At 31.2% G+C, this 19,387-nt stretch overlaps 1 protein-coding gene across 5 annotated transcripts in view; it reads left to right on the top strand.

Annotated features, from left to right (window-relative positions):
- The window catches only part of LOC122269136 (cell adhesion molecule Dscam1), a 379,155-nt gene that overhangs the window by 350,970 nt on the left and 8,798 nt on the right, over window positions 1-19,387 (top strand). For 4 of the 5 annotated variants that reach the window (XM_071184626.1, XM_071184624.1, XM_071184625.1 and 1 more), the window contains exons 20-22: window positions 55-348; window positions 9,589-9,756; window positions 14,588-14,835. In XM_071184626.1, coding sequence (XP_071040727.1) covers window positions 55-348; window positions 9,589-9,756; window positions 14,588-14,835 — 710 coding nt within the window. Of the gene's footprint in view, window positions 1-54; window positions 349-9,588; window positions 9,757-14,587; window positions 14,885-19,387 lie in introns of all 5 variants that reach the window. The other variant, XM_071184627.1, reaches the window with a different exon arrangement.

The raw sequence follows: 19,387 nt of genomic DNA, 5'->3' as shown, positions 1-19,387 counted from the left end.
ATTAATCGTTAACGTAATAAAATAAGAACTGACATACACATATTTAACTTTCAGCTCCAAATCCGCCAAAAAGGGATGCTCTGCTCAGCATCAATTCAACAGCTGTAACACTCCATCTAAATACATGGCTTGGAGGAGCTTGTCCAGTGAACTTTTTTATAGTACAATACAAAGCCAATACACAAAGAGAATGGATATTGGTCTCTAATAATATTGTTCCAGAACAGAAAACATCAACCATAACGGATCTAACACCAGCCACCTGGTATACAATTTTGATGACCGCACATAGTGAAGCAGGGCCAACGGAAGCAGAATATGTGTTTGCTACATTAACAGCATATGGTGGTAAGTAAAGTGTCCATATTATACTATTTTGAAGTTAGTTAAATTTCAAAGAAAACGTTTACTGATGTACTGGTTTTCAGCTAGACTGGCTTTTAATAATTAAATTTTAAATGAATAAATTATTACTAAGTTAAGCTTAATATTCAATATAAAACTTCAAGGTATATATTTTTTTTAAAAAAAGAGGCATATTTTTTTATCCTTGGTAACATGAGTGCACTAGTAAACCTGAATCATATAGTTAATCTATGAAACCCACTTTAGCTACATCCCATACTGATTTATTCAAAAGGAAATGGAAATTAACATTAATTTCGCCGGCGGGATTCAAATTCACGCCAATTAGAAAAATACCAAATTCTGTGGTAATCAAATGGAGAAGAAAATTCTGGTAAAATTACCTAGCTGAATGGTAATGACATTTATGGTTAAAAAACATGTTGTAGTTGTTATCGTCTGCCATTAAGGCAGAGGGGGGGAGATTGTTCTTGTTTTCCAGTGGCATCCATTCCATCCATGATCAAGAATTTGACTTTTGTCACACCCATAATTGGAACCATAATTAAACCATAATTCTGGTAAATAAAATCAAAATATACGATATTTGAACCAGATATTTTTAGATCACATTCTTATTACTTATACATGTTACCACATATTTAGTAAAAAATACAAAACTAGAAAGTTAATTAAACCGAAAAAATAGTTTTGATAATATGCTCTCAGGTATCATGATAAAATTACCAAGTGTTTCCACATTTACCAAATTTTATCGCATATATTTAAAATTTTGCTGTTAATTTTACCAAAGTCCTTGTCAAACAGCATCGGTAAACATTTCCGAACTTTTCAGTATTCCAATAGAGCCAAAAACATGGGGAATTATACCATATTCTGATAGTTATGACCATAAAAAAATTTCTCAGTGTACAAAGACACTTTATTAATTAAAAGTTCATTAAAATTGCTATTATGTACATAAAATTGCTATAATATTAGATAAATATTTATATCTCTATCTGAAACTAGTTTTTGTTATATGTCTGCACGACTTTTATTGTTTTAAATAACACAATTACCATACATAATATTTCAAAAATTCTTTTAACGAATTAAAATATTTGAAGTCTAAATTTCAGATTCAATAGCATTTTATCAATATTTCCCATTAGAATAACCTCCCTAAAACTCAATTTCGTTTAATCTGTTAAAAGCAAAGTCACAAAAGGCAAATCTTTTGTGCTCGATTTAAGTGAAATATTTTCTCTTCCATTGTAAAACTGTCTTCCATGAACAGAATATGAATGAAGTATGAATGATTGATTCACCAGTCAATAAGTGAAAGACTAAAAGACTGATATGCATGAAAATGAATTCATGCGTGAAAGTAAAATTGAATAGAGTCTGGTAATTTATATGCTTACTCCGAGTTTCTGAAATACCTTTAAATTAAGTAATTCCCTCTGTTTTTAGAGAAATTGAGTTTGAATATTAATGTCGTGAAACTATGCAATTTAAGCTCATCTAATTTTGTCTTCTTTTCAATGATGCGAAAGTCAAATATAGGTAAAAGCAAAATTAGCTCAGCATAATGCAAAACATGCATTTTTCTTCTTTATTACGGCAGGTTCATGATAGAGTTATTAGAAGAAAAATAGATTTAAATATTTTCAGTAGTTTTTTCTTTTATTTCCTATTAACTAGGCGTTTTTTTCGCTTTTTTTGAAGAAAATTTTTATTTTTTAATATTTTTTATTTATTATTTATTTTTATCTTTATCGTATCGAGAGACAAATAAACATAAATGCAGACCACATAAATGTTGATACCATTTTTATCCATAAACTAAGCGTTTTTGAACGAAAATATATAATTTGATTGTATGATTGTTGAAATATTACGGATCAAATTACGATTTAAAAAAAAGTACCGACACACAGGTACTTTTTACCGTACGTACCGGTACTTTTTACCATTATATCCATTTTTACCGGAACATGTTGCGGAACAAAATTTTTGATGTACCGTAATTTTTACATTAATAATTACGGTAAAACCACTGAATTATTTTATTAAATAAATATTTCTGTAAAAATTACGGTAAAATATTTTACGCTTGAAATGGATTTCACACTGAAATGAATCTTATTGATGATGCACCCAAGTGCCGGTACTTTATACTGTAAATTGATCCAAAATTTTTTACAGGGCTGAACTTCAGGGGAGTTAAGTGACTTTTTTACAGTGTAAAGAAAATTTTCATTATACCATACTTATAAAATGCTTATTGTTTCCAATTTATTGTCTTTTTTTCTCATTTTTTACATAAATACATACGACGTAAATGTCAGTTTTAGTTTTCACTGCTTACTAAGAGCTTAGAAACAAAAATAGAAAGTTTGATTCTATTAAGTATAAAAATTGATTTCATTAAGCCATAGTTATCAAATTATGATTATTATGTTTAATTTTTATTTATTAATCTATTTACGACATTTTTTACAATAACAATGCATAACTATTATCCACATTGCTTGTGACATAAATATCAGTTTTGCCCATTTATTTTTTTTTTCAATTAACTGTGTATTTTCGCATGGAAATATAAACATAATTTGACTCTTTGGAACATAAAAATGGTTTCATACAATGCATATTGCTTTTTATTTAAATTTTACTGCTTATTATCAATTATTGCCAATATTATATCATTGTGTACATGAATGCGTACGACATTAATGTCTGCTCCAATTTTTATATGTGAACCGAACGTGAAACATATTTGATTCTATTAAACGAAAAAGTAAAATTCATTATAACGTATTTATTAATTATTTATTGTTTTCATTTTCTATTTTTATTAGAAAGTAGAAAATTAATTCTATCCCAGTATCACTAAGACAAATCTTAAAGTTCAAGTTTAATTTCTTTTTTGCATCAACATTTTCGAGAAAATAAAAATTAGATTTAATGAAATAAAAAGAAGTTATAAAAAGTTATAAGTCAAAATAATATTTGAAAAATAGGTTCTGTAACATAATATTTATAAAATGTTTATTGTTTATATTTACTGTCTTTTATCCTATTAATTGTTGTCTTTATTACATCAATGTCACATGACACGAAATAAATATGACATGTCCTATAAATCTTAGTTTTAAAGAAAATTGCCTAAAATGGGTTTTTTTTTACCGATAACATTTATAATTTAACACATATTTTTATGAAGTTTTAAAATAAGTCACTTGGCCTTTTTTATTTTAAGTTTATTAATTTGCTTATAATCCATTCATCATTTTTACTATATCACCAAAAGGGAAAATCGATTAATCTAATATGTAATATTGTAATTAGGTTATTTCACAATTACACACTTTAAAAATTTCTCGATTTTCTTACAATCTGTCTCAGGAAAAAAGTGTTCCAGGCACTGACCGCAATAATAAAATTATGTTTATGACCATATAAAAACAGGTCTACCTGTATTTTTTTTTAATACAAGGCCTCTAACTATTAAATAACACAATACTGGTAAAAGTTGTATTCTTTTCAAGACGTTGTCTAAGACTTAAGCAATTTGTTTTGTTATTCAAGGCAAATTGTAGAACGAGGCGAAATGGAGTAGTGCTGCCATCTATCGAGTAACGAGAGATTTGCGCGTTTATTGTCTGTGGTCACTAATGTGGATTGAGGGAGAGACAAGGAGTATTTACGCTGTATGTGATTGCCTTGCTCACGCATGAACAAATTGCATTGCCAAACAATCAAGTACGCGTATCGCATGCAGTGAGATTTATTTAAAAGGTGTTCTTTTGGTTTGTTGGAATTGAACATGAGACGTTAAAGACTGTAGCCACATGCTGTAATCACCATTGTAAACTGTGTACTCCCCGACAAGGGTGTTTTAGGAATCTTCATTTCTCCTGGCTTTCTTTCTCAGAGAAGGCAGGAGCCGTACAAATTAACGCTCAACCATAAACTACTTTTGCTAAAGTTCATTACAATCTTGGGCATTGGATTTTTACTGTACCAAAGAAGAGAACTGACCGTATAAATTAATATCCCGTCTACTAAGTTTGCTAAAGTTTACTGCATTTACGGACACTAGGATTTTTTTAAGGAAAATAATAAGCCAAGTAAATTAATGATCAATGCTTTACTTTTCACTGAAATTTCTTAATATTCATTTAATTATAAAGTTTTAAACTTTTCTCTTTTACCTTTTCTTTATGAATTCAAGATACTAAGATGGGGCCAGTAAAGCTTGGTTGGTAAGGCGTTGGGCCCATGTCCAAGTGGTCCTGAGTTCGATTCCCGCTGGCCGAAAACTCTCCACTTTGTAAATGGGGACCAGTGCACGTTAAATCTGTCGGTTCATAAAGTCCTACATGCTCCCATAACGAATCAATAAAGAGAGACTATTTAAGTGGAGGCATTGAATTGGAGATTGGACGTTCTCTGGTTCGAATTAAATTACGATTTGTGGACGAATAAATGGATGTATGAAGGGATCCACCCTATAAACGGGCTGTGATATATGTGTGTGGCTAAAGTCCTATTCTTGGCCGTAAATGGCGCCACTGAAAAGCAAGAACTGCACCCTCAGCCTAAAATTCACTTAGTTTCACCAAGCAGACTTGCTGGTATTTGGCAATTGGTATTTAAAAAAACAACAACAGATACTAAATTCTGAATGCAACATAATAAGTTTTTGATTTTTTTTGTGGATGAATAAATGGATGTATGAAGGGATCCACCCTATAAACGGGCTGTGATACATGTGTGTGGCAAAAGTCTTATTCTTAGCCATAGATGGCGCCACTGAAAAACAAGAAATGCACCATCAGCCTAAAATTCACTTAGTTTCACCAAGCAGACTTGGCAATTAGCATTAAAAACAACAACAACAGATACTAAATTCTGAATACAACATAATAAGTTTTTTATTTTTTTTATTCAGTAAGATAAGAACACTCACCTTTTTTTATATGTTCAGTATACTTTTGCAGTTAGCATGAAACGTTTCTGAATTAATATATTTTTATTCAATCATGTTAAAATTGTTCAAACTCCCAGAAAACACTAAATAAGAGCTAATTTTTATGCAAATAAAAAATTGTGCTCTAAAATATTAATTTCGCTTTAAGAGAAAAATTAATTTTATCATTTTTCCATATCCCATGCAAATTATCATTTATCTAATTGTATTTTTATAAAAAAAAAGGTAAATAAACCAATAAATGCAAATATTTCATTCCTTAAAGGAAAAAAATAACATCTATTACCACTTTTAAAATATAGTAGATCTCTTTTACGGTATAAATATTTAAAAAGCATTTTACTAAAACTATTCATAAAATTCAATGCATTACACTTTTTTTCAAAAAAATGTTATTATGCCTTTTTTTCCGAAATACTCTTTTCCATTTACAAAATAAGTAAGAAATATTGATAGGATGCACTTTGATAAGAGATTTTTATATGAAAACTTTTTTTAGCTTGGTTGTTTTAGTTTAATTTTTATGTCTACATACATTTTTCTATTTTTATTTAAAGAGGCGATACATAAAAGATTTTTTTTAATTAAAATTCATTGTGGTAGAGAGCATAGATAATTTTCTTCCTTCGAATATATATATATTCCATTTATGAAAGAACACTTTGAAAGTATAATGCTTCAAAGTAACTAGCACTATTTTAAATGCATGGAAAGAAATTTAATTATCAATGTGCATATTTATTATAAGTTTTAGTTAAGTAATTTTCAATCTATCTAAATGAGAACAATATAAAATAATAAATTATAGGTATACAGTTTCACGAATTTTTTTACCAATAAGCAGTTCCTGCTCATTATTAAAACAAATATATTAAATATCGGGTTGAGTAAAAAGTTTTCCGCCGAAAAAAAAAATCCTGAAAAATGACAAACACATACAAAATCAGCAAAGCTAATGAGAATAGTTATCTCCATTCAAATCAACAATAGTCTGCCAACGTTTTGGCAACTTTTCATTCCCTTCTGCGAAGAACTGGGGGGTGCGCGAGTAGAGAAAGCAATCGACCTCATTTATGACCTCGTCATTTGAACGGAAGATTGTGCCATCAAGATGCAGCTGCAGATTTGAAAACAGATAGTAATCCGAAGGCGCCATGGCTGTTCTGTATGGTGGATGTTGCATCAAATCCCACTCTAACGTGTGGAGCGTCATGCCGGTCATTGCACTAACATGTGGCCAAGCGTTATCTTAATGAAAGAGAATCACCTTCCTTCTGAGCTTGTTTTCTCGTTTTTCGCGAATCGCATCGCTAACTTTGATTAGCATATTGCTGTATATTGTACTGTTGATAGCCTACCCGCTTTTAAGGTACTCCTTGTAGATAATTCCACGACAATCCCACCAGATACGGAGAAGGACCTTCCTGTTAGTTAGCGTTCATCTTGCAACCGAACTTGCGGATTCCCCGGATGCTGACCACCCTCCTCTACGGCTAGTATTGTTGTAGTATACCCATTTTTCATCACAGGTCACAATCCTGTCCAGAACGTCCTCTTTTCTTTGATCTCTGAGCAGAACCAAACAGGCCGCTTTTCTCTTGCTCTTGTCTTCAGCACTCAATTCGCGAGTCACTCAACGGTTAAACTTAACTGTTAGATTTATGCATTTGAGAGTATTTGCTATTGTTTTTTGGCAAATGTCAAGCTCTAACGCAATAGTTCGTGTTGAAACTTTCTGTCTTGAACAATAATTTGCTTTAACTGGTCACAATCAATTTCAATAGGGCGGCCAGAACGTGGTTCATCCTCAATGTTGAAATTCCCAGTATTAAACTTTCGAAACCAAACTTTTACTGTATCCTCATAAGAAACAGTATTGAAACCTAAACTTTCACACTTTTTCTTGTGTCATTCAGTTACACTTAGTTTATTTTGGAACTCTTAGTACATAATGGGTCTGATCTGTTAACGTGGTAGCTCCATTTTAAGAAATTTTTTGGTGCACAAGATGATAAAGTTTTGACAAACAAATTACNATAAGTTTTAGTTAAGTAATTTTCAATCTATCTAAATGAGAACAATATAAAATAATAAATTATAGGTATACAGTTTCACGAATTTTTTTACCAATAAACAGTTCCTGTTCATTATTAAAACAAATGTATTAAATATTTTACATTTTAAGGGAAGGAGGCAAATATTTCATAATTACAAAATAGAAGTAGATCTGATTATTATTTATGCGATATTGCAATATATTATGGTCTATATATATTTAAGTAAACACAGAAAAAATTAAAATTCATGAATTTATGAAGTTAAAATAACTTAAATAAGATATCTGTTGCACAGATTATAAAAACTTAACCATCAAAGCTTTTCAGTGTCTAATTTAGTTGACTATTGATATGTTTAAAGATTTGCATTTTAAGTAATGATTACAGTGCAGCCTAATATATCAAATTAAAATATTAGATTTGCAATCACCATAATAAGAAATCGTCGAAAAAGAAAGTTAAAGGCTAGAGGATCTGAAGTAGCTCCTAATTTTATTTTTATGCTATTTTTTAATAGCATTTTTACTCTATTTTTTTTACAAAATATACAAGTTTTAAAACATTATATCTAACATCCGGTCGCGCAAGTATTGCCAAAAACTTTTGGCAGAACAGAATTATTTAAATATAATCATACGCAGCTAGAGGTGCTTTCCTGTTTTTTTTTTTTTTTTTTTTTTTTTTTTTTTTTTTTTTTTTAATGCGTTTGAACTCATTTTTAATCTTGTCATTTTTGTTCTATCAATTGATAAGAGACAATCGATTCTTTGGACTAAGCGCACAAGCCTATATATATATATCAAATTTATTCATTTATTGTTACGCATCCAGAGTAGTGCTGGAATTCGAACCTGCTAACTTCTTTTTACATAGGCTTTGGCGAAATGGCAAATCTGCTTGGCCTTTCTGAAGAGAGTGACTAAAAAAAATTCAAAATTAGCATTCAAAGTATTTATATATAAGGTTCAAATCTCCTGCATCACTAGATAAATGGTAATTAATTCTTCCTCTATATCGCACTATCTGTACCTTGACTTGATAAGGACTTATAAGCTCAACTTTGAGCACACAAGACTGAATATATATAATAAATAAATAAGTATGATAGATGTTTACAGGTTGTGGTGGAATTCAAACCCGCTATCTCTATCCTTACACTCTTGGATGTTAGAAGAGCCCTGACGCGTAACAGTTAAACTGCTGATTTAATTTAGCTTTGTCCAGGCTTTTATCTGTTTACAAATTTGCAAATACACAGTGTTATAGTTTAAAAGGTTGGTAGATATTAGCTTCTAGCTTACATATTTTAGATTTTATAGCCATCGTTGAGCAGCAGACCCAATTTGTCAGTTTAGAACTACAAATGTTAAACTCAGTAGCCTTATTTTAATTTGAACCTAATCCAGAAGACAAGGGAACTCTTGGATCAAGTATTGGGGGAAATTTGCCTTCTTGGAGGACTTTTAGATGGAATTAACCTTATTCGCATTACAGGGAAAGAAAAAACCCGAAAACCTCACCTGGTTATTCTGATGGCAAGGTGACTCTAACCCATGATCAGTCTACCACTGAAGATATTTTACGTCAGCATTGTAGACGACGCAAGCCGTTTGCTACCAACCATTGCTGGGATTCGAACTTGGGTCCCTTCATTTGAATGCCAGTGCCCTATCACCTGAGCATCGGCTCTTTATAGCTTACATAGACAAGCAACCAATGAAATCCCAAGTCCAATACTTTTGGGGGGAAATTACTAAATCTTACCTCATTTTTTTACCACATAGCATGGTAATAAAACCATATTTATTGTTAATTTTACCAAAAGATTCCACTAAAGCACTACAGCAAAAATTAACACATTTTTGGTGTTCCCGTAGAGCCAGAAAACACGTTTAGTTTTACCATATCTTGGTAGTTTTTTCTATACTTTTTTCTGAGTGCAGTTTCAAAACAAAAGTAATTATCCTGATCATAAAATGTTGCAATATAAAGTAATATCATGTGATTACTTTATATTGTAATAAGAGATCTGCACATTAAGTTATAACTTAAATAAAGATCAAAAACGCAATAATACTAACTGAGACCTTTTTATAATGTAAACAGGTAATGAATTTCAAAAATAATGAAATGTCCCTTTTTCTAACAATATCATTGGAACTGAAGAAAACGTTTTAATTTTAGCTACAGTCCCTCCACCGCTAAGCATCGATGAACGCAGACCGATGATATATAGAAGTCTCAGTATTTTAGTTCCAACTGTGTGCGCAGCTGTTGTCCTAGTGGTCATTTTAATCGTAGCTTGTGTCGTTGTAAGAAGAAGAAGACAAGTTGATAATCCAAATCGCCGAGGTATGTATCTGCAAAAATAGTTACAAGTCCGTTTAGGTAAAATAGTCGAGAACCGTATAAAAAAATTTATAAAAATTTTTATCGGCCTTTTGGTTTTTCCATGTTATTCTCCTATCGTCTTTGGATACATATATATATATATATATAAATATAACACAAATGAACTATGGTATGGCATGCCCATNTTTCCACAGATATCCCTTCCTACTAATTTATTAGTATATATATATATATATAATGAGAGAGAAAGAGGGAGACGAGAGCTGTTTATTAAATAAAATCCGTTTTGTTACGTACACTACTAAATGACGCGTGCGTACAGCTGTGTAGGTAAACTGTACCATCAGTTCTGTGTCTTTAAAATGTTCAAGTTTAAAAAATCTCTCTCCGTGTATGAGGTAAGGTCAGTGATGTGTTTTCAGTCGGGAAAGAACCTGCCTGCAGCATACATTAACGGCAGAGTTGTGAAATTATCGAAGCTTCCCACTTGCATGCAGACAGAATATTGTTGCTATTCTATGTCAATGACTCTCTCCAGGGATCAGTACTGAGCTTTATTGGATTCTTTTGGCTGGGTAGTTTTGGACCATCCCTCAATACAGCCCAGACCTTGAGCTAAGTGATTTTTCTTTTTTTGGATGTTTCAAAAATTATTTTGTCACCAACCAGTACAACGATGACGAAGACGTAAAAACTGTCGTGACCTCTTAGTTATCGGAACAGGCGGCAAGTTACTATGAAAAAGGTATTCTGAATCTAATTGTAAAGTATTATAAGCGTTTAAGTAAAAGATCTCTGGAGTGCCTTATTGGCTCTTGGCATTTCCGGCAAAATTAAATTCCTAATGCACTTTAGCATACAAATAAGAGTCTCGGTGCTTCCATCTAGTGTGGCAGAAGCTAGACGTTCAAATTAACATGACCAACGGTATCTCACCCTTTGTGGTGGTCCTGAAAGAGTGGATACCACTTCTGATGAACGCACTAGATCTGCTCTTGTGTGTGTGCTCACTTGTACATCTCATTGGAAATAAAATAAAAAAATAAGTTTTTAATCAAACTGAAAACAATACATATGTAGAATTAAAAAATAAATTTGCTTCTGAATATTTCTTTTGCTTGGTTTTTATTTTCAAATATACAAATATAAGTTAGTGGTAAGGTTTGTTAGTGGTAAAAAATACTACTAGAAAAATCAGGGTTCATACTAACATTTCTTGTATTTTTATTGACAATGTATTTTGCGATGCAAAAAACTCAACATAATCGTTATTGTGCGACGTATTGCAATAAAGGGATCACTGAATGGTAAATATTAAATATTTATACTCTATAAAAGTTTAAGTGCTCAAATGTAAAGTAAAAGTACTCAAAATATGAAGGTTTAAGTTCTCATAACTGAATACGTCGGTAGTTATAATATCGTATTTAAAATACCGGATTTTAAAAAAGATGTGGAAATCGCTAAGCTGAAAGTAAGACAACTATTGTGACAATTGGCGAGAAAACCGATTCGAAAATGATGTCGTTTTACGACTGCATAGTCGTGAATTGAGAGCGTCAAGAAATTATTTGTCTGATTTGCAATTCGAGTGTCGTAATTACATCATATTAAAAATATCGCAATTTGAAAAACCACGTAAAAATACCGTAAAAACGAAAAAATAACTGACGAGAAAATGGTGGGAAATTTATGTGGATTAAAGATGGAATTGTCTTGAATAAAGCACATCAAAAAATGATTATTCAAATCGGAAATTCTGATGTTGAAATATCATATCATATTAAATACTATGCTGAAACGGTAAAAAAAATTTATTAACACTAGAAAGACGAAAAATTAGTATATACCTATATTGCCGAAAAGCGGTCAAAATGACTAGATTGTGAATGCGTCAATAAATTCGTTTAAAATTAATTTTTAAAATTTTTTACATTATTTACAGTTATGTAACAATTTATTTGTAAATATTAACAATGAAGAATTTTTTATTTTGTTCAAAAAGTCACAAATTTCTAAGAAATTGTGTCATTGTATACATCATTGTTTTTCTAATTGAAATTAAAAGCAGTCAAAATGACTTCCTTAGGCAATCTAGTGTTAACAACTCCCAAAAAACGATCGAAAAATTAACGGATTCATCGCGAATTGAGTGCATCAAGAAATAATTACTCAAATTTCAAATTCACGCATCGCAATGACATCATATTAAAAATATCGGAATAAAATATTTATAATATTTTTGACACAAAAATTTTTGTTCTAAGATCACTATATGCAACTTTTCTAAACTAAAAACAAATTACAAGCCTAGCATAATATATTCTAAATCTGTCAGAAATACATAATATAGTAAGCATTAAAACCGACAGGTTCTAATTTTTAATTTAAAAAAATGCCTAAATAAATATACTTATGTATCATAATATAACCAATACATTTTCACCCATAAGTCAGTTGGTAATAAATATCCCCAGATTTATTTCCAAATAATTTAAAAGCATAATTCATTATCCGCTTGAATAAACAAACCTTTAAACTGATGGTAAATATAATTTAGTACATAATTAAGTTCTTGATAATCATTTAAATATTAAAGATGCTTTAAAATAAATTTTCAGAAAATATAACAAGTTTTAGTTCTTTCAGTTTGGCTCCTCTTTAGAAATAATGGAAGGGACATAAACCAGAAAAAGAGCAGTTATGAAATTTATGGTCCGAAATTCTTGCATATAATAGAACTCTCAACTTGGCTGACGTCTTCATAAAATTTATCACCCCAAATAACATTTGATTACCTTTTTGCGCCATTTTTTCAAGACGCCATAAATCACGTGAAGCGGAAAAACGAATAATGAGAAATTTAGATAGAAAAAAATAGGAACGCCAATTTCCATATTTCTAATTATCAAAGCTCGTTACTTATCTCAAGAATTGCTTATTTTGCGTTTTATGCGTTAAAATAATAAGTGATTATTAATAAAAGTAACGATCATTAATTTTTAGAAGACTAGTAACAAGTTTTGTTTTTATTGCTCAATTTTTTTAATTGTTTTTATTTCTTAAAGAAATACAAAATAGGTGAATCATCAATTTTACTTAAGTAATAGTTTTAAAACAGCAAGTTAGCAAAAATAAGAAGCATTTATTGTTTGTAAGGTTTCATATTATTCAAAAATATATATTTAACTGTTAAGTAAGATTTAATTTTTAAAAAAAAGAACTTTAAACTAAGGTAAACTGACTAAATATGCAAATTCAAGTATTTTGAGAATTGCCTCAAATATATTTTAAGTTTAGTGTCACAGCATTTATGATACTACTTCTTCGTCGAAAGATTCTCTGTCTCTTGAAATTCTTTTAATAGGTCCCTTCTATTTTTCTTCATTATTGTACGGTTATCTTCAAAATAATGTAATGAAAATAAAAGGGAAATCAAGCATGCAAAAAGAAGAAAAAGTGTCATGGGACATGACTTCGCAAATTCCTTCCGGGCCCTTCAGAAAGTGTTTCAATGAAAACTTAAGAGCAAGTATCAGGGCTACTGATATTATCAGAGTTGTCACCAATCCAACTTTTTTGAGATTATTTTAAGAGTTACATCAAAAGAAAACGTAGTAAGAAGGATTGTTATGGCAGCAGAGTGTGTTGGAGAGACACCTAATACCATTCTCCAAGAAAAGTTTTTTGTGTTGTTTTTTTAAAATAGTTTCATCAAAAGAAAACGAAGAGATTGATGTTTTGCTACTGCTGTTGATGTTGTTCATTTACGTCGCACTAGAGCTGCAATGGGCTATTGGCGACGGTCTGGGAAACATTCCTGAGGATGATCCGAAGACATGCCATCACAATTTTGATCCTCTGCAGAGGGGATGGCACCCCCGCCTCGGTAGCCAGACGACCTGCAGGCGAAGTCGAGCACTTTACGGTAGAACAGTTTAACGAGGACCAATACCGCACACTCTCGGTCCCTACGCAGGCTGATCCAAGTGGTCACCCACCCGCACACTGACCGTAGCCAGTGATGGGATGTTTTGCAGAAGGGTATGTTGGAGAGAAACCTGATATCATTCTCCAATAGAAGTTTATTGAGATTTTTTTTAAAAGAGTTTCATCGAAGAAAACATAGTAATAAGGATTGTTGGGACATCAGGATGTATTGGAGAAAAAGATATGTTTGTAAAGGGGTGCCAATGTATGCAAAGTCGAGGCAATGCTTCTCTCTAGGCATCTCTTGAAACTCAAAGATTGTCCTGAGTAATAGTCGTAAATACGTAACATGTGAGGAAATACAGCATAGATAAAATTACATAGAATGACTTTTTAATTATTTTTCTTCACTGTTTAAAGTAGTCTGTCTTTTATTTCAATAATTGTTCTATAATTTGTCCTTTTTATGTTTTCTCCGTCATTATATACTCCAACACAAAGATAACATGATACCTTCTTTGAAAATACTATTGAGTGCGTATATTTTTTTTTATCCAAATTGAACGATTTTGATGTCAAACCATAAAAATGTACTAAAAAAATTAAACGCTGCAAAGAAAAAGATAACATTTTTATGGTATTTTCCATCATTCCATTCATAACCTACCAATGATAGTTCAGTTTTACTCTGTTACTAAATTAATTACTCTTTTAATAGAAATCATCAACCATTAACTTTGCTGAAAAGGAATGCCAATCTATGCTATTTTTATCTAAAAGAACGAAAGGGGGTAACTTTTGAATTTCATTAGAGCAAGCGTGATTAGACAATCTTAGTCTTCTCGCAATTAAATACCGTCTCCTTTACTCAAAGAGCCTAATTTCCTGTTACCTTAATCAGATTCCCGGTTCCGAGACGACAAATCAGGAGAAGGAATGAGCATGGCCGTGATGGAACGGAAGCAGCAGGGCAGTGCCGGAAGCGGAAGTCCCATTAAAGACCAGCTTTACTACCCTTCACCATATGCCATGAGCCACATTCCCATGTTCCAAAAGCAGGGCTCGCCTGAATCAGATTGCAGTCAAAGCCTTAGAAGAGATTTCGGCAGACATGAACACATTTATGACGTTCCTTACCCTCCGAAGTGGGTGAGTATGATAGATAGCATGAAAGGAAGTGATTTAAGTGCTTCTATTGGTAAGATGCCATGCATATGTATCAAACGCATTCGATTATGATTCAATAATTCTCTCCATAATTCAAAACAGAACTGGATTAAATGCAATTAAGCAACTAATGGAACAGTTTTAGTTGAAGTTAGCTCAGTCGGTAAATTGAGATGAATATTATGACGAAGGCTTTAATAATGCGAAGGTTAGAGAATAAATGTTATTTCAGTAAACTACTCCCGAGTTACGTAGTTTCTTGATTAATTTGCTATTTCAGTTCGTCGGAAAATTTTGCTTGATAACTTTAATGCATTCAGATTTTGCTTTATAAATTAATAGTAAAATAATCGGAAAGCATGTCAAAACAATAGTAACGCACGGCAAAATGAATTTTCAAACATAAATGAAGAAATAAAGTATTCTATGTATTTATATGTTCTATGTATTCTATGTAGTATTCTATGTTCTATGTATTTCCATGTAACCATAATCTTTAGATCCTAGCTACTCAAGTAGGGAATTATTATTCTTTTATTACAGTTGTGTTTACTTCAAAAAATATTAATATAATAAATTACATGAATGCAAGCAGTTTAAGTGCTCATATTGGGAAAATTTGATTTGCTTGTACCAAATTCATTCTATTATGATTCAATAATTCAAAACGGAACAGGATTAAACACAATTCAGTGCCAACTGGAATACTTTTAGTTGAAGTTAGTTCAGATGGTTAATTAAGTTGACTATAATTACAAAAACTTTAGTAATGTTTGATGCAAGAATGAATGACAATTCAGTTAACTATTCTTCATCAGATAAGCTACTTAATTTCTTGGTAATACCTATTATTAATTGCTAATGAGTTTTCATATTTAGTAGTTAAATTGTAGCCAAGTAATTCTATAGATGTAATATAATTAAAGTTATTATTGCTGATAAACAAAATATTAAATTTATCATAAGTAAAGCATGCTCTGAATATAATTCCACCTAACTAGACCATATAAAATTAAACCAAATACAATTAGACCATAGAGACTAAAGCAGTGATTAATTCATTTTTAACAATGATGTTTACTCCAAATACTAGATTACTGGTTTTGAATGCTCTAAAAGTAATTTATAATCTATTTTTTACAAAAAGATGGGAAAGAGTAGACTGTGCTTCTGAACTTTTACGATCTGTACTCTGTGCTATTGAACTTAACTACTGAACATTGAACTTACCTGCTTGTATAACATCAGCACGTATGCAGTTCTTTTGCATAGCTGTGATACATATTTAAATAAATTTTCTTTTGCGGGAGAGGTGTCTCAAATTTAATTAAATTTAGCATATCTAACTAAAATTAGGTCTAGTAACGAAGGGAGCGGCGATGGCTCAGGGTATAGAGCGCGTCCTCCTTCCAATGAGGTGAACCGGGTTCGAATCCCAACGATGGCTGCTCGATACGAATTCCGCATCCGGCTTGCACCGACCACAGTGTTAACGTGAAATATCCTCAGTAGTAGGCGGATCATAGTAGTTGGACTCCCCTTGCCGTCAGGCTAACCGTAGGAGGTTCTCGTGGTTTTCCTATCCATGTAACGCAAATGCGGTTTAGTTTCCTTAAAAAATCCTCCACGAAGACAAATTTCTCCCAATACTTGATCCAGGAGTTCCCTTGTCTTCCGTATTGGGTTCAAAATAACAAGGCTAAGGAGTTGAACATTAATATTCGCAAACCCCCCCCCCCCAAAAAAAATTGGGTCAGCAGTTCAACGACAGCTATAAAACAAAATACATGATTTAAAATCTATCTGAACTTCTAGAACGCTAATCTCTACCGGACTACGTTGAGGTCGCAGGCGTATTTGGATTTATAAAGACAGTTCAGCAGATTTACTTCTAGGCTACCTGGGACATCTCTCTATCATGAAAAACTTATTTAGCATGAAAAAAAAAAGAAATCAAAAAATGCAATCCAAGATGGCGTGGGAAGAGGCCCCCTTAAGTGAGCAAACTCTTCTAAAGAATCTACTTCGTTCTGCCTATAAATGAGGCTTCTTTGATCTTTCCGAAATAAAATCAGTCTTATAAATAGAAACGAATGGTACACTGGTGGCGTGTAAGAAGTTTAGATGCAGCAGTTGAAGCANATCTATATATTAATAGGCTAGCAATATTTTGTCTCGCTAAAAACTCCCAAACTACGCAACAGAATTAAACAAATAAGGTGTCGTTTTAAAGGTATTGTTATGTAGATGTGCAATAAGGTCTTAAATTATGAAAATTTCCTTTAATTAATTAATAAAATTAATAATTTAGTTTCAACCAATGAGAATTCAGCAAATCATTTTTCGGGTGGTTCGCATAAGCATTGTTTCCGTAAGCATCGTTTGATTTAAAGCATTTCTGAATTAATAGATTGATAAACAAAAATAAGAGTGGATAAAAAAAAACGGAACTGAATTTCTTAAAAAAAGAATTCAATATCTTTAGTTCCTTTGATAAATTTTTAGTTTCATGATAAATTTTTTGTTTCGTTACAATAGAATGGCAATGGCATCGTGCGAATATTCAAACCAAAACAAACGTGCGAATATTCAAACCAAAACAAACTTTCTACAAACAATTATTTTGATTTGAGATTTAAAACGATATCTTAGTTATTTAGTTCTATTTTTATTTATTTAGTGCCTGCTGCCTAAATAAAATGCCTGCTATCAGGCGTCGAAATATCTCTGGCAGACGTCAGAGAAATGAATGGCGGAATTCTAAACGGGAAAGCATTTCTTATTGAGATATATTCTCTGCTACAGCTCCAAATTTCTCAGCTACATGAAGAAAAGATAATCAAATTGTGAAGGGGGCAGAGAAGTGTATAAATTTCATTAAGTAATTGATTTCAATATCTGGCATTTTTATTTTAAAATTTAAATTTGTTAAAATGTTTTTATAAGATTGCGAAGCAATATGCAATGGAACTGCGAAGCAGTTCTGGGGGTTGGCGAGCGTAGCGAGCAGGGGGCGGAGCCCCCTAGTATTTCAATTAATTAAAGATTAAAATTGAAACCTTACACAAACAAAATGAAAAAACTTCAGCTTACTTTTTAATTTATTATCTTTTATTGTGTTCCAACAAATATCCAACTAATATCAAACACTACTAATATTTCACGACAAGTCATAATCCCTTGCAACTATTTTTGAAAATAACTTTTCTTTGAAAACTTTGTACTCATAACGAAATAGGAAGTTTTTAACAAATAGATCAGTACATAGGATAAAAATAAGGAAATGTAAAAGTGAATTAAACTTCACACAGAGAATTAATATTTTCAAAACTCACCAGTTGTAACATAATAAAATGACTTTTATGTCTTAATTGTATACCTAAAGTGACGTCATCGTAGGTAAATCGTTTCATTCGTAGATTCAGGATCTAATCAGATTCGACACGCACGCGTGATGTCGCTTACGATATTCGATTAAATCTCATTTAAATCACATGGTTATTAGGCATAATCACTTCTTCTCGAGTTGTGTTACTGCCTAAGTATTACCCTATTACCTAATTAATAAGTACCTAATTATTTCATTAAATATTTAGAAAATTTAAAACTATTAATGTCTATAAGCATTTGTCACACTATACTGTTAAGTATTTGTCTTCTGTATCTTACATTGCACTGTGGGCCAGCATCCAAGATTTCGTGGTCAAAATTAGTATTTCGATAAAATTTGTATTTACGGGTTTTCATGTGCAGGTAAATTGAATTCATTGTTAAAATTTTGAAATACACTAAAAATACCCAAAAGAAAATGGCGGCTGAAATATGGCGAGCAAAAATAAAAAAATAATAAAGTACGTTTAAATAATTAAATATAGCTATGAAAAAATAATAATTTTCGTAATTTTATATTAAAAAAGTAAAAGCAAATTATATTTCCAAAATAATATTACAAAGGATCGCGAATTAATTACAAAATAACACGAAAACTTGAAAAAAAAACATAATTTTTTTTTTTCGATATATTTAGTCCACCTTTGCAATACGGGCAAAATGGGGCAAGTTTTTTCGAAAGAAGAAACATCAAAGAAAACAACGAAAAACGTTTAGCTATTTACCTCGTGGAACTTTTTGGAACTAATTTTCGAACTATAAGTTTGTCAAGAGTATTAACTAATTCAACAAATTGAAAAATTTTACTATAATTTAACACTAATTACTCTGATAAAAATGTAACAGTAAGGTGAAATTCCTACATATATTTCTGAAATAAAAATTTAAAGGCTACATTTAAAACAATTTTCTTAACATATTACATATTTTTTATTAAATTGTACTTTCGTCGGTCTAAAAAGTAAATTATAATGTTTGAAATGATTATGAATACTTAATTTGGGATATATTAAAACTGCCTACACATATTTTAGTTGAAAAATTAATTTTTTACTTTTGACCAAAGATCATAGTTTTCTGGCCCACAGTGCATTGGTTGTGTTTGAAAAATAATGAATTGCATTCATTTTATATGTATCAAAAA

This window comes from Parasteatoda tepidariorum, chromosome 8, assembly GCF_043381705.1.
Source record: "Parasteatoda tepidariorum isolate YZ-2023 chromosome 8, CAS_Ptep_4.0, whole genome shotgun sequence".
NCBI lineage: Eukaryota > Metazoa > Arthropoda > Arachnida > Araneae > Theridiidae > Parasteatoda > Parasteatoda tepidariorum.
This window is presented reverse-complemented; position numbering and strand designations above follow the sequence as displayed.